Source organism: Pelodiscus sinensis, chromosome 16, assembly GCF_049634645.1.
Source record: "Pelodiscus sinensis isolate JC-2024 chromosome 16, ASM4963464v1, whole genome shotgun sequence".
In the NCBI taxonomy this organism is placed as follows: Eukaryota; Metazoa; Chordata; order Testudines; family Trionychidae; genus Pelodiscus; species Pelodiscus sinensis.
The window spans coordinates 2,569,899-2,586,817 of NC_134726.1; the positions used below are offsets into that span (position 1 = coordinate 2,569,899).

Sequence of the window (16,919 nt, forward strand, 5' to 3'; positions counted from 1 at the left end):
CATATTGATCTGAGAAGCTCTCTCTCTCTCTTCCCCCCTCCCCCCAGAGGGAGAAGAGGAGTGACTAGGGAGAACTAGCATAACTGTGCAGCTTGGTGAACACTTTATTGAGACCGACATGTTCTCACATTTGAACTCCCCTGAAAAATCCAATAAAGTGACTTCCCGCATGGAACAGACAAGGGCAGGCCAGGTTAGCTAGTTCCTGGATGAATGATGTTAGAATGCCTTTTTTGGCAAGACACCATGGTCACTGGGAAAGGAAGGCTCTTCTTGTAGTTAGCATAGGCCTTGCTAAATGGTAGAAGGTTTTAAATCTGCCCACTTTAAATACAGAACTTGTATTTAGAGCTTGTTCCATGCTAAACAGTTTTAACACACCAGAGCTGCCAAGATGGTGGCAACAAAGGGATCTACAAAATAGGGATTGAACTGTGAAGCAGCTAAAGAGGAGAAACCACTAACTTTGCTTACCTAGTGCATTATGTTATACGTTCAATACCCTTATCCTGATGGCAATTTTCACCAAGTAACTTTGTTTCTAAAATGCTGGTATAAAACTTGCTGATTCATTAATGATAACTATCATTCATTAGCTATATTTTTGGTCTAAAGTGTAGGTTACATCTAGGTTTATGACTTTAAGATTCTTTTCTTGACTTTGTTAGAAAGTATTATAATCAGATATTCTAATCAATAAAATTCACACACCTCCACATCAGCTGCAAGAAGTGGGCCTCACCCTCCTTAACTGAATTAACCTCGTTATCTCTAGCCTTATTCTGGCCTGCATATTTATACCTGCCTCTGGAAATTTCCACTACATGCATCTGACAAAGTGAGTCTTTGCCCACGAAAGCTTATGCTCCAATACGTCTGTTAGTCTATAAGGTGCCACAGGACTCCTTGTCGCTTTTAATAAAATTTTGTTTTTCCTGGTTTCCATGGTCATACATTGCATGTATTTTTAACCATGCTTTAACCTGAACTGGGAACAGTCTTCAAAACCTGGTTTTTAATAGCCACTTTACTATAGGTTCACTTAGAAATATATTAAGTCAAGGATCTTTGTAAAGAAATCATTTGGACATCAAACATGTGTCAACTGTGTGTCGGAAAATGATAATGAGCGATGTTCACTGACCCCTACTACTTCAGCAGCAGCACAAGACAATGGAACAGCCAGGCATTTAAAGTTGTAAGTAACTGAGAAACAAAACAGCAGATGAAATTCAATGTTGATAAATGCAAAGTAAACATAATTCCAGCTACATATATAAAATGATGGGTCTAAATTAGCTGTTACCACTCATGAAAGATCATGGAGTCATTGTGAATAGTTCTCTGAAAACATCCACTTAATGTGTAGCAGCAATCCAAAAAGCCAACAATGTTGGAACACATTAGGAAAGGGATAGAGAATAAGACAGAAAATATCATAGTGCCTCTATATAAATCCATGGTACGTCCATATTTGGAATATTGTGCGTACTCCCATCTCAAAAAAGATTTGGAAAAGATTCAGAAAAGGGCAACAAAAATGATCAGGGGTATAGTATAGCTTCCATATGAGGAGAAATTAGTAAGCCAGACTTTTCAGCTTCGAAAAGAGATGACTAAGCAGGGTAACAGTAGAGGTCTATAAAATCATGACTGGTTTGGAGAAAGTAAGGAAGTGCTATTTACTCCTAACACAAGAACTAGGGGTCACCAAATGAAATTAATAGACAGCAAGATTCAAACACATACAAAAGGAAATATTTCTTCACCCAATGCATACCCAACCTATGGAACTCCATGCCAGAGGATGTTATGAAAACGAACAGAATTCAAGAAAGAGCTAGATAAGTTCATGGAGGTTAGGTCCCTCAATGGCTGTTAGCCAGGGTGGGTAGGGATGCAAAACCATGCTCTGAAGTGTCCCTGCCCTCTGTTTGTCAGATGCTGGGAATGGGAAACAGGAGATAGATCACATGATTGGCCACTGTCAGAAGCCACGGTGACTCAGGATGACTCAGGGTGACTCAGGATGGCTGTTCAATCAAGTGGACATGGTTCTCTTTTAATGGTCTCCATAGCTGTAGCAGCCAAGCTTATCCTCACCCCATGAGGCAGGTGTTGTTGTTATCCCCATTTTACTGAAAGGGAAACTAAGGCATAGAAAGACAAAGTGACTCGCCCAGGGTCACAGAGCGAGTCTGTGGTATACAAGGAACCTGGCCCCAGAGCTCTCAAGTCCAAGGCTAGAAACTTAACCACCTGATCATCTGTTACTGTTAGATGCTTCACACATGCAGTAACACATCATCCCCAGATCAACACATGCAAGCCACACAACCCAGTGTTCTATAATGCAACGTTGCCAGGGTAGAGCCTGGATTAATTTTCCAATGTAACAGTTCTTGCCTCTTTAGCATCAGGTATTAAACTGAACAAGCACATGGAACCTACCATCTTGAACTACATTTTGTTATAATGGCTCCGCAGGTAAAACGATTAGGAAATGCAAGACAGACCCACCGCAATGAATACCGTTGCTTACCTGTTGAGAACTGCTTCTTTGTCTGCTAGACGACTTTTAACTTTACTAGTGAGATAGTCCAAGAAGAGCGTCCAAATGTCTAAGCAAGAAAAGTAACCTTCATGGGTAGGCTGAAATACATAAAACCCCATGTTAAACATCATGAGAACAGCACACTGCAGGCCATGTGTAGCCAAAATTTGAGCTGGGTGTACTTTAAAGAAATGGGAGGACATATCCATGCAGATTTGCTTTAGTGAGGATTTTTCAGTGTCTCTGGGAAAACCCTACTTGCCTGAACTGTCAAAAGGGGAGTGAGATCTGAGTTTAGGACCTACACCAGGTTCTAGTCTCACTTCTGACTAGGGTTGTTAAATATCGGTTACTGAATAGTCAATAACCTCATGAACTCCTTTCTATCAGTTACTCGACTAGTCTATAATCCCTGGGGGGAGACCAGCAGCCAGTGCAGTCCAGCCCCACCCCCGAGGAGCCCCCTGCCACCCCATGCTGCTGCCTTTGATACAGAAGCAGCAGCACAGGGTGGCATCAGCCCCTGTCCAGGGGAGGGGTCTGAGCTCCTGGACCCAGCAGGAGCCAGAACTGAGTCGGGCTGCCTTCCCGCCTGGCTCCTAATACACTTTTAATGCAGAGCTGCAGCAGGGATAGATCCCAGACCCAGCATAAGGCAGGACTGATCAGGGCTGCTGGCCAGAATGCTAAAAAATTGACTGGCAATGGCACAGGAGGGAGGGGGGGAGGAGGAGGGGGGGGGGGGGGGGGGAAGAGAGAGAGAGAGAGAGAGAGAGAGAGAGAGAGAGAGAGAGAGAGAGAGAGAGAGAGAGAGAGAGAGAGAGAGAGAGAGAGAGAGAGAGAGAGAGAGAGAGAGAGAGAGAGAGAGAGAGAGAGAGAGAATGTGTGTAGTCTATAGCATGAACTGATAAGCTTTTGCTTATTGGTTAATTGACTACAGTATTATATCCCTACTTCTGACCGAACTAGGCAAGTATCCTTCTTCCTGTCTCAGTTCCCCACCCAGTCACAACATATGAATAATTATAAGTTTAAATGAATTCTCTGAAAGCTGTTAATCTTGCTGCAGCATAAGGGACCCTCGCTTTAGGTCAGCGTTTCTCAACCTTTTTTTATAAAGTACCCCCTTTAAAATAAATAAATAAAGAGTAAGCACCCCCAGTACCTACAGTTTTCAGACACACAATTTATTTTTCTACCATTGCAAGACATTTGTTTAAACAACTTCATCGTAGCTGGGCGGGCAATGAAATTTTTGGTTGTAAAAAGTACAAAAATAATACAATGCTGTAAAATCTAAATAAAAATTCAGTTCTCCAAATTACAGTTGTGCTGATGTACCCCCCCAGACTTCTCTCAAATACCCCCAAGGGTACTTGTACCACTGGTTGAGAAATACTGCCTGAGGTCACAGTTTCTGGAAAAAAAAGTCCACCCCTCCTCTCCTCTCCAATAAGGCCTCAGAGACGCTGTAAAAGCAACAGTTTCTGAAGTGACAGAAAACGTCACCCCTCCCCAGTCTAGAGACTTTTCAGAAAAGCTTCTCCAAACCCAATTAAAACAAGATCATAAAAGCTGGCCAAGTCATTCATTCAAGATAACTACATCTGATAGTTTTCATCTATTTGGGGGCCAGGAGCAAGGTTTCCTGCATGTCATGCTATTGCAAAGTGCACAAAGGTTTCCAGAAATCCCACGATGTTAAACCAGTAGAAATCTGCATGGTAAGGGGGTCAGTTGCTAAAAAGCATGAAAATGAAGTTTTGCCTTTGAGCTATCAGATGTACTGGGACATACGCTCTCTTTTACTCATCTCACACATGATTGGAACATACGGAGAAGGCTGGCAGATAAAAGAAGAGGGTCAGTGCTGTACCTGATGAAAGGTGTATTTGAACAAGAGAGCCAAAAACTCAACCAATGGGAACTGAGCATATGATTCAATCCTTCTTAGATGGACGCTCACAAAGAGACGCAGAAAGTCTGTAAACTTCTCAATGTAGCTAGAAGAAAAAGGAGAGAAAACTTATAAAACACGAAGAAAGCCAGGGGGGGACAATTTAATTGAAATAGTGAAAAATTCACTCAAAACCCTTTCATTAAAGAAAAACTACATTTAATAGCCAATAGTACAATTAAAATATAAAGCCCTGCAACAATTACCTACAGGACGGGCAACCCTTCATTCCATTAACACCTGAAACACAGCAGAAAAGACAGTCTAGTCAAAAGCAACTTTAGTGTTCAGATAAAACAATACGAATTCATTAAGGCCTTCAGATAAGCAATCCCCTTAGTGCTACAAGTATTTAGCAGCAAGACCCATCCTACCCTATAGATATGGATGGGGCTGGTCAACAGAACGTAGCACTCCGGAGATACTGGTGAATGGGAAACACAGACACTGGGAATTGATTTTCTCGTATTAAACGCGTAACAATGGCAACCCCTGTGAAATGGAGATACTAGGTTGTCTTCCCCAAGCCTCCAGTGTAATTCCAGCATCCAATCCAACAGCTCATGAGTGGACCAGACCATCTTTTCAGAAAAGAAGCCATCTTAATTTAAAGACTCCTTATCAGTTTTCCCCCCCAGATCTAGAATTATTCAATCCCATGATCAAGACTATGTCTTTCTGATGCTACAGTATATGAAGTGAAGGGCCCACAAAGGAACCGGTCATCAAAATTTAGACACACTTCTATGGCAATGTAAGTAGTTAAAGCTTCAAGAAGCACTGCTAAAATAACTGCTGAAGGTCACTGCAGTGTGAGCTGCTAATGTGGAGTTGAGAACATGCACAGTGCAATGCAGAGCTTTACTGGAGTTTAGGATAGCCTATATTATGTATTAGCTGCAAGAAAACAACTACCTGTTTGGCATTGCTGCATAGCATCCATTGTGGAACACTAATACCAAGAACCCCACTGATGCAGTTACAGAACTGCACTGCAGAAAAACCCCCCTCTCCCACCTAAAGTGACATTTACAGTTCTAAAAGATCAAGAAATATCACACGGCTGAAGACACCAAAATAATTTTAGGGGCAAAATTGTATCACTCAGGAACGACAGTCCCTCATTATTACTGCTGCACTGAGGGGAAACACAGGATTTGTCTGGCACACCTCAGTGAGAGAAACTGTTAACTCTGAGCTGAACAAAGCTAGCTCCAAACTGGAGAGCCACTGCTGAACAAGAACAACAAGTGGAATCGTTCCCAGACTGGTCACTATGAACCTGTGGACCCCACAATTGCTGGAAGTGAGACAATATTTACACAGCGTGTACCTCTCTGGTCCGACATCCGTGGGACCTCGCCCATCTCACACCAGGGGCGCTCTGGCAGAAGCAGAGGGGCTGCCATTGACCAAGCAAAGAGAGAAGTGGCGCTCAGGGTAAGAGGCAGAGTAGCTGTGAAGCCCTGCAGCCAGGGGCAGGAGCAAAGCCCCATGGATCTGCACTGACCTCCATGGACACCAGTCCCCACTGTCAGCCACGGGGCTGGGCTTCTGGCACCCAGCCATGAGGCTCCACAGCCGCCGTGTCTATTCCCAATCCCCACTCGGGCAATGCTGGCTCCTCTGTTGCTGCCGGCTGTGAGTCTGCACTCCTGGTGCCCGGCTGCAGGGCTCCGCGGCTGCCCTGCCTCTTCCCCTAGAACACCCCTCCGAACACAGCACAGCTTTGGAAGCCCTGGGAGAGAAGGGCAGGAGTTGCTGAGCTCAGGGTCTGGCTTTTCCCCCCACGAGTGCTCCAGTCTGGGAGCACCCCTGGGGACACTAGATCATATATCCTGTCGGACTACAGAAGTCAGAACTAGAGAGGTTGAACCTGTAGCTCTTTCGGCACCTTAGCAAGATGGACTCCCACTTGGTATGTACTGCTCATTGGCCAAATACTTCCAGACTAGAGTGATCTATTGGGAAACAGTTATCCAAGCTCAGGGCTTTTTTTAAGCCAAGATCTGCTGTACGTTTTATACAGATGTAGGCTTCTAGGAGTCACTAAGCCTGTCGTTAGCTTTGGAATTACCTGTTACATTTAGGGTTTCATTCAAGGTGAAATTAAACAGCACATAAGCAGGGAATTGCAAACTATGGTGAAGGTATACATTTTCTGAACTGGCTTACAAATTCAAGATCTAGAAGGCTCAGAACTGTGCTAACTCCATGACAAAGTAACTAGTAACTAACCATCCCCCCCATGTCACACTCCTGTCTGAGGGAAGAGTAAACGCAAGGCAACAGAAGTAGAGGATACAGTATTGCTATATAATTTCATACTCTTTTGCAACAATGCCAGCTTTGTCCAGCAGCATGCCAGGTTAAAAGTGGCAAGTGGAAAGGTAACTTGACTTGAGTCACTTCCAAGTTTTCAAGTCTTGGAATTCAAAGCGTAGCTAACGTGAACACAAAGAAAGGGAAAACAATTGACAAACTGCAGATTCTTTAGTTCAGGAGAGGGAGGGATAGGAGGACAACCAGTCCAGAGAATGTTTCACTCATGGAAAAGCTGAAGAGAAACCAAAATATCTAGGCTACCTCCCAGATTCAAATCATATTAAACATTTTTTTAAAAAGGCAAATTCACTTATGGACCTCAAGATCTCTGAACATGAGCTACATCAAAAGAACACAAAATGAGTGCAACATATAAACATCACACTGAGCTCTAGCAGAACTTCCACTGCCTGTGGAGAAAGACATTAGCCTAGTTTTGCTAAATCAAGGCCTATACCTGGGCTGAAGTTATAAAGCACCTCTACTGAGGACGCTCATTAACCTTTTGACCGAAAAGCGGGTGCCATGTCTGGGAAGAAGATCAATGATTTAGCAGACTGGTAGTGCAGTGCCATGCTCATCTACTTCTGTCAACATGCATCCACAGCAACGTGGGACAATTGGGAATCTGGATACATCTGCATAATTACAACATCAGAAAAGATATCTTGCCAACATTAGCAGGAGACGACGGCCCAGGTCCCAAAGCTAAAGACCTACAGCAGTGCTGTGACAGAAACGAACATCAGTAGCTGTCTGCTATGCCACAATAATGACTATTGCAACACATGAGAAGTTCAATCACAACAAAAGTTTCCCTCCCGACAACACAAGTGGAAGCATTTCTTCATGAGAAATCTTCTAATGCTGACTGTTTTTAAACAAATACATTTCTCAACTCCCAGCAGAAGGTGTGAAACTGACCAGGTTTCATTCCCTTCAAAGCCATGGAGCGGCTGGTGCATATCGCCCACTCCTTTGGAACATGACTTGAAAAACACACAGAGGGCAGATACCAACCAGAAAGGGAATACTGCAATTCCTTTACCTCACTGTGCCGCTTCCGTTGCTCTGCTGCAACTGAATGAAGGGCAGACTCAGCTCTTGTGCCACCTCACACCTGCAGTCAAACAGTAACGAATGGGGGAGTGGGAGGAAAAGGACAGGAAAGAATACAAACCTACACTACCAGTCACTTTGCACAATTAACCCCCCTGCCACCAACTCACCTGGACACACCTACCTGCCTGCCCTCCTTCAGCAGCACAGAGCTCTGTAAAAAAGGTGATTAAAACACACCATGCATGACAGCAAGTCAGAAGAGACAGCTTTTTAGGAAGCAAAAGCTCCTACCTACATTACTTAGCTGGCTGATTTGTTTTACCTTTCATCCAGTTCCTCTAGCCGGCTCTTCACCGTGTGGGCGTTGTTCTCCTTCGTAATCTTCTGCAGGAGGTAGAACGTCTGCTGGAACATCCGCAGCAAATACTCCTCAAACTCCATAGGCACGCAGTTCTTTGACATAAGTTCATTGATGCAAGACATAGCCAGGATCCCTAGCCTGCCACGTTCTTGACCCGAGACAGAGTTCTGGCTGCTGCCATTGACAGAGGACATCTTCCTAGCTCGGGTGTCGCAGCCAAAGCGGGCAAAGTGGAATATGGTGGTGAGGAGCGAAGGGGTGATGCTGGCGGAGAGAGGGATCCAGCTGAAGAGGTGGGCCAGGCACTCCAATGCAAGAGAACAAATATATTCACTCTCTGTATCAAGGATAGGGATTGGCTGATTCAATAATTTGGCCGCACTGGGACTCTGTAACAAGCTTCTTAACAGGTCTCCACCTAGGAAATAAAGCACATGCACTCCTAAATCTCAGTGTACAACTGGATGTGTAGAGTTAAATCAAAAGCAATTTTTTTTGCGTGTAATTGCAGCTCTTTATGCAGCTAACAAGTAACATGTCTAACAAGTGTTCAATGCAACATTGCATTAACAGCTACATGATTCTACAATACATACCGGCCAACCCCTTCTCACGCCATTGTGTTCTAAAATTTCAAACTGACCGATGTTTCAGTCTAAGACACTCTACAGCAGGTGGCACTGAAGTTGAGAGACCTAAAACAAGCTGGAATTGGCCAGTTTCTCCTGTCTTTAACATCTACATTTACACATCAGAAGCTACTTATGGGACACATTTAATTAGCCTCATTAACACGGGTCCTACAACTGACAGGTACTTCTGCTGATGCATGGATGGATGGATGGATGGGCGTGTTCGGTTATTTCTACTCCAATTCATATGATGAAGTGGGTTTTAAACACAAAAGCTCATGATTCTGAGCTTTTGGTTAGTCTCTGAAGTGCCACAAGGACTACTTGTTTTTAATATACTAATGTGTAGTCTCCAAAGCTGCCGTACTGTAAATTTTAGTTCTTTCAGTTGGTTACTTTGGAATTAATCAATCTCAGTCAACAAAGTGCTCTAGTCAGAGCACAGAGAAGTGGTCTGTAGCAGTCCAGACGACTAGTTGCTCTTAATGGCAAGCCAGAAGTGGAATCTGCTCCAAAACACATCTGTAGTTTTACTAGAGGAAGAAGAAGTGTATTAATCCACAGGATGCTCCAGAAGCTTTTACTGCAATTGAGTGTCAACACTAGCGTGAAGAAATAAAAGCCACTGTTTAGGTAGAGGAATTTCCTCTTTGCTTCATGAGACTTGACATTTTAGATTGTCCTCAACATCTTCAAGCAGCACAGGTTTGTGAAATCTTCCTGTGGAGGGCAGAGCCAGCTTTGGTGAGGTTTTTAATTTAACAGCTGTTTCAATGAAGCTCTACTATATACAGCTAGATGTGAAATTGCATCACAATATTGTTTCTCAGAAGAAGGGAGGAAGAAAGGGCTACAACAGATGTAGTTGCTGCAGACAGAAGCCTAGCCCAACTCAGACCATTTGATACACGCAACTGTAAGAAAACTGATAGGCCTCAGAATGGTAGGGTGGGATTTGCTACTGTTTTATCCCCTGAACTTATAAGCTCTTTCCTCCAAATTGCAGAAGTGTAATATGCATGATTTGATCTTACGTCATTTAAGCAATGTGCACGCTCCATTTTCAAAGCTAGTGAAGCAAGACAAGCATGAGTCGGCTGTGAAGCAGATGCACAGGCAAGCTCAAAGGCAGCTCCTTGTCCTAATGGTAATGTGCAGGAGGCGGTGTGTACAGTCGGAAGGGGAAGTGGGGAGAGAGTATTGGTTTAATTTACTGATATGGAGCTGAAAGCCACAGCTACATTATAAACTACAGGTCACACCAGATCTTCTGGCCTTGGAACTTCTAAATCAGCTAAGATTGCAGTCACTCTTGACTTCCCGTGCACTTACAGCTGCAGTTCATAGATGCAAACCAACCCTTTGTTGTCTCTCAGTGTGGGAACTGGCTAAGTTTCAACAGCCTTTCCTCCTCTGCAGCACTGCAACAGGAAAGGAGCTGACCACGTACATGCCACATGTGCTGTCTCAAATGGAGGTAGCCCATTTTCAGTGGAGAATCCTCAGCCCTGGAGATTGCATCCTTCGGTGGTCCCACATGTGCCAGACACAAGGGAACACACAAAAGGGCCTTAACCTAAGTTCCCCATACGCTATATGGCTACGCAGCAGCCTACTTAGCACACACGCCCGCTCGGGGACCTGCTGTGGTCCGTCCCCCGGCCCCAATCTAGCCTGGTCTCTAACCTGCCATGGCCCAAACCCAGGTCTGGCCTGGACTTTCTGTAGCCATAGTGCCCCTCCCACAACCGCAGCTCTGCTGCAAGCCAGAGCCTCTCCCTCAGCCAAACCCACCCCCAGCCTGGACCTGCCATGGCCAGAAAAGGGGCACCTATCCTGCATCCAAACTCCCTCATGACCCAGACCCCCAACCCTCTGCCCCAGGCCTGAGCCTCCTCCCATACTCTGAACCCCTCAGCCCCACCTCCCCCACATGAATTTTGTTATGTGCCCTGATATAAAGGTGATGTCCGTACTAGGGCACATACGATTCAGTCTGCTCGCAGGGTGGGAAAATGAGGGGGAATATTGGCCTCGCCCCCACAGGGCTTTCTTCTTAAGATGGAGCCACGTCCCACCACTCCCTTTAGAGATCTGAACAACGCATCAGATGGGAACGGCACTGACGGGAGTTGGGTGGGGTAATGGTGAAGCCCCTTCCCGATTGGTAGGGCAAAGGGATGGCTGGGCTGAACCTGAGTGAGTGGCACTCTCACTGAGCACATGGGCTTCCAACACTAGTCAAATCTGGCCCATCATGGTTGCTTCCCCCTCTCCCCAATTTTGCAGGTTTCTGGTGCCTTTGCCCACCTAAATCTGGTGGCTTTCAAACCACAGCACAAGGCATATCTTTCCAGTCATGCATCTGTGACTATGGATCACCATTCGGGAAGGAGGTATGATGACAGGGAGGGATCTGTGCTACGTAGCGGTTTTGATTTATGTTAGCAACCAAAATCCACGGCCAATGTATAAATATTAAGTACTACATTTTAGTGAGTCCATACCACTTTCTCCTGAAGTTGGGGATGGTGGTGGAGTGGCAGCAGTAACACTATGTTTGTCCCAGATGCTCTCTAAAATACCTGCCAAGAAAGAGGAAGAGTACTGTGAGCCCAGCTAGGTTCAGAGATATGTCAAACAAGGCCGGCATCTTTACTCCAAACTCAGTTTAGGGTAGCTACCTCAAAGTATGTGCAACTGACCTGAGAAGTCTATCAGAGCTAGATACTTGCAGATGTATAGGCTAGATCTTTATTCCTTTTTTACTGCAGTGACAGCACACAAGACAAATAAAGTATCCTCCCCATGTGATTAGGGAGACTAGAACAGGTACGGCACTTTATAAATGAAGCATTAAAGAAAACAGGAAGTTCTCATGCATGCTAGTATATCTGCTTGGTCCAAGTCCATCTTTATAAACAAAGCTGCCCAAGCAGAGCTATTACAGCTACTGTTCTGCATACTCTAGTTTTAAGCATCAGATTTCATTATAAACGATTCAAGAAGCTATTTACACAGCAGAGAACTCAGCCAGCAGGAAGCAATCACTACATAACTAGCAGGGTTCTTGTTTCACTGGCTGCAAGTCTGCCAGCATTTGACATTCACACACTTTGCAGAAAGGGGCTGGGCAGGTGTTCATTCCAACCCTACAAGTGTAGTTTCACTTACCTGTGAGAAGCCCAAGTACCGTTTGTACCTGATCCAGGAGCAGTTTACGTAACTCTTCTTTCCGTGCCACACTAAGGTCCTCTCTGGGACAGGCCAGCTCTTCTGATGTTGTCTTCAGCATGATCAGCCCAAGAGGAGTGGTCACAGGGGACTGTATCAACTGGAAGAACAAATGAAATGTGAATAATGTCACTGCCATTTTGTTCATTGATTGATACTGAAGCCCACAAGATCAGCCTTCCTGCTGACAGTTTATGGACACGCCCAAATTTCTGAGGTCATGCTGACCACGAGAGCATATCTGCAGTATCCTTTGGGGGGAATAGAACTATGGCTCCTGGTTTTCCTGAAGCACCAGTTTATCATCATATGTCATGTCAATTCAAGTAGTATGGGATTCCTTATGATAGAGCCTTCATGCTGTCACACATGTTCCCTGCTCCAAAATGTTCACAATTCAGAGTCTGTCCCCTCTTGCTTTGTAGGGGTCACCACTCACAGGGCCTGCCTCACAGACCACTTTAAAAGACAAGTTGCTCCTGAAGTAGTCTTTTCATGGCACAAACGTATGCCACCAGCCAAGCGGTTACAAGGCATCCCTGCTATAAGTCGCCCAGGTATACATTTGTTCGTTGATGCTTGTAGGAATGGATACATTTTAAGTCCTCCCATTTCCCGCTCTTAAGTCGTGCAAATAAACAAATAAACCAAACCCCACGTTTGCCCAAATGGAAGTCAGCCGTGGGAAAAAAATTCTCTGCTTGAAGTTGTTTCGCTGTAAGTCCAAGTTGTTTGGAACGTATTTTGGACTTACAGCAAGGGCAGCCTTACACTAGAGGGAACTTAGATCTCCATAATATTAGCACTGGACCACAAGTACCTACAGCCAAAATTTAATCAAAAGAAATGGTAATTAAGGATTCTCTAGTCTCCTCCAGCATACTCACTTTGATACTATTAAAAGTCACATTTACTTTAAAGTGAGACTTTTCCTTTCCCCAACATGTGCAGAAGAGAGCAGAGTGGGTATTAGGGCAAAATTAAATTAAAATAAAATCAAGAATCGAGGTGAGAGACTAGGGAATGTGTTGAACCCCAAACTATTTTCAAAACTTAAAGGAGCCTTTACTTTTAGCCCAAAACACCAGATGCCATGCATTCACTACTCCCTCTTCAAGTATAGCTAAAAATAGCCCAATAATAGGGTAACTGCTGGAAGTCATAAGTCTAATGGCTTTATGTGTTTTTTGCCCCATTCATATTGTCAAACCTGATCAGAAACTAGTTTAGCCTGAAATGCATTTAAAAAAGCCCAACACTTTACACAAGTGAAAAAGAGCCAGCGTAGACAAAACTGTAGGGAGTTTCAATTTTGGAAACTCTGAGCATCCTGGAGGTAGTGATCATGGCATGTCTAATTGGTGACGGTCAGGCTGGCACATTTTTCATGTTCTAGTTTATGTTGCTGATAAACGTTAATGGCAGCCAACTTCCGCAAGGCCTCATGATGCACGGCAGCAACTCCATTCTACTCAGGTGAGTTGAGTTATACATGCATTAGGACATCATTCACTGGCTAAAACTACTATATGGTGGATGCACACCAGTAGAAAAACTGCACTTGGAGTAGCCATGGGCAGCGCATAGTGAAGACAAGGAAAGGCAAGGCCTTCCCTAATAGTCAGGGGAGGCCACGGACATCCACTCTCCTCCCAAACCAGGCTGCCTCCTACGTCTGCAGGCTGCTCTCTAGGAAGCCTGCTGGAGCTGCAGCCATCCAGCATTGGGGCCGTGCTGCCACGTTCGGGGTGGTGCGTGTGTGTGGGGGGAGAGTAAGGTAGCTTGGTGGGGTGCTGGCAGCTTGGCCAAGAGGGGCTTTTGAGGGAGGGCTGGCCCGAGGGCAGTCAGGGGTTGACTAGAGCTGGAGTAGAGCCTCTAGCCTTGGCGTAGGGGACAGCAGCCACAATGGGTACAGAATGGGCAGGACTTGAACTAGCCTCTTCAAGCCAGCTATTCACCCACCACTCTTGAGAGTAGCTATCAATGGAATACTGTCAAACTGGGAGGGCAAAGGTTTGCCCTCGGTCCAGTGCTAGTCAATATTTTCATTAATTACTTTAATAATAGAGCGGAGAATACACCTATAACGTTTGCAGATGATACTAAGCTCGGAGGAGTTGCAAGCACTTTGGAGAACATGGTTAGAATTCAGAACAGCCTTGACAAATTAGAGCGTTGGTTTGAAATGAAAGGGATGACATTCAATAAAGACAAGTGTAGTACTCTGCATTTAGAAAGGAAAAAATAAAATGCACAACTACAAAATGGTGTTGCTACAGACTAGGAAGTGGTACAGTTGGAAAGGATTTGAAAGTTATAATGAAACCAACTTTGTCTGACGAAGGTCACCTGAGCAAGTGGGTTTTGCCCATTAAAGCTCATGATCCTATATATTTTTGTAGTCTCTATGGTGCCACAGGACTGCTCGTTTTATAAGTAGCCACTGGACCAATTTACTATGGCTCCTAGTGGAGTCTCCATCACATACAATTTTTAAATCAAGAGGAGATGTTTTTCGTAATAAGAATTATTCTGAGGACGTTTTATGGCCTTTGTTATACAGGCTGTCAGACTAGATGGTCATAATGGTCGCTTCTGACTTTGAAACCTGAGAATTATAATAGAGGCTAATAGCTGGCTATTTGTCAACATAATGAAGGTGGAAAAGAAAAGCAATTTTTGCTTCCTCTTCAGCTTTTTCCAAAAGAAAAATGATCAATGAATAAATTCATAAGATCGTTATAATCAGAGAATCATAGAACAAAGGAACTGGAAGGGACCTCGAGAGGGCATCAAGTCTAGTCCTTTGCTTATTTAAAAGTTTTTACTTAGCCACCCCTCTTCCCATTAAAGGTAGCTTTTAATTTAGACAAAAGTGTTCCACAAAGTGCGCTGAAGATTTCCTGACTCTCCCACTTTCCCCAGAACACCCTTACCTGTAAGATATTTGTGAAGAAGTCATGGTAGAACATAGGCCAGTCTTGTCGACCAATGTCCACGATGACTTTGCAGAGCTTGTTCCGGATAAAGTAAGGCAGTGTTTTGTGGTGAGCTAATAAGAGTTTGGGCAGGCAGCTGCGGATCTCCATTTTATCTTGAGATGGGACCCCAAGCCACATCTTATTGATCAGATTCTGAAAGAGAGGCACACCCTGATTTAGTAGATCTTAAAAAGGCACACGGAGAACTGGTTATAGAGCAACATTATACTCAGTGGTTAGACACTAGGTCTGGAGAACCAGATGGAGGAGCAGACATTTATTAGGCAATGCTTAGGGAAAAATTAGTGTTTCAATATATTTCATTTGCAGAGTTTTACAACTATAAGCGTGTCATCCTCACCTAGGGCTCGTCTACATTGGCCCCTTTTCCGGAAGGGGCATGGTAATTTTTGAAATCGCAATAGGGAAATGCGCGGGGGATTTAAATATCCCCCGCGGCATTTAAATAAAAATGTCCGCCGCTTTTTTCCGGCTTTTAGAAAAGCCGGAAAAGAGCGTCTACACTGGCCCCGATCCTCCGGAAAAAGCGCCCTTTTCCGGAGGATCTTATTCCTACTTTGAAGTAAGGGCGCTTTTTCCGGAGGATCGGGGCCAGTGTAGACGCTCTTTTCCGGCTTTTCTAAAAGCCGGAAAAAAGCGGCGGACATTTTTATTTAAATGCCGCGGGGGATATTTAAATCCCCCGCGCATTTCCCTATTGCGATTTCAAAAATTACCATGCCCCTTCCGGAAAAGGGGCCAATGTAGACATAGCCCTAGTGTATGGGCCAAAACTACCCTAATCGGTTAAGTTAGCAGTCGCACGTATTGCTACTTCGATAGTTACCTGGCTTTGGCAGTAAATATAGTTACGTGTTGTGACAGATGTGATACAATGGTAACAGTGATTACAATCTTGAGCACAAGAACTTAATCTGGCCCTTAACAGTGATTGTGTGTGACCCTGGGCACATCTAGAGATGAAGAAATTGATGTAGGAGTTAGTGAGACAGGCCCCTCACAGAACTGGGAGAGGTATTGCTTAATGTTTGTAAAGTGCTTTAAATGTAAGCAGCATTCTATGTTAAATAGGGTACAGAGAACTCACCAAAGAGCAGCTCAAACACCAAATGTCAAATGTATGTCCTGTGCATCAAAACGCATTTACTTATATTTCTCGGGATAGAAAATTGTTAATTTCCACTACTATACTATCTTTTTTTCTACTAGCATGGCCTGAATGACCTAGGGATGTAATAGTGTACTCAATTAACTGATAAGCAAAAGCTTATAGGTTAATGCTATAGACTACATGCATTTCTCTACTTCCTCCCCCCTCCCACCAGAAATTTTTTTAGCAGGCTGGCCAGCAGCCCACTCAGTCCTATCTTGCAATGGATCCAGGACCTCCCCCTGCTGTGGCTGTGCATTTAAAGTGTATTAGGAGCTAAGCAGGCAGGCAGGCAGCCTAGCTCAGTCTCAGCTCTTGCTGGGACCAGGAGCTCAGACCTCCCCCTGGACAGGGGCTACTGCCACCACACACTGCTGCCTCTGTATCAGAGGCAGCAGCGCGGAGCGACAGGCAGCCGGTCCATGAGGGGAGCTGGCTTTCAAACTGTCTCCCCTCACAGACCAGCTCCCACCTGGCACCCCACGCTGATAGAGGCAGCAGCGCAGAGTGGCAGGGGGTCCTTGGGAGTCAGGCCAGAGTGTACTGGCTGCTGGCCCCACCCCCTGGGTACTATAGAATAGTCGAGTAACCAAGAAGAATGAATGGAGGTTAACCAACTATTCAATGAACCGATATTTAACT

The 16,919-nt window shown here is 44.7% G+C and overlaps 1 protein-coding gene across 2 annotated transcripts in view; it reads right to left on the reverse strand.

Moving 5' to 3' along the window:
• XPO6 (exportin 6) overlaps window positions 1-16,919 on the reverse strand; it is a 71,783-nt gene that overhangs the window by 25,173 nt on the left and 29,691 nt on the right. Inside the window, exons 4-10 of one of the 2 annotated variants that reach the window (XM_075899073.1) lie at window positions 15,062-15,259; window positions 12,066-12,225; window positions 11,399-11,476; window positions 8,221-8,677; window positions 7,885-7,956; window positions 4,431-4,557; window positions 2,543-2,652 (exon numbers count right to left, since the gene is read on the reverse strand). In XM_075899073.1, coding sequence (XP_075755188.1) covers window positions 2,543-2,652; window positions 4,431-4,557; window positions 7,885-7,956; window positions 8,221-8,677; window positions 11,399-11,476; window positions 12,066-12,225; window positions 15,062-15,259 — 1,202 coding nt within the window. The remainder of the gene's footprint in view (window positions 1-2,542; window positions 2,653-4,430; window positions 4,558-7,884; window positions 7,957-8,220; window positions 8,678-11,398; window positions 11,477-12,065; window positions 12,226-15,061; window positions 15,260-16,919) is intronic. The other variant, XM_075899074.1, reaches the window with a different exon arrangement.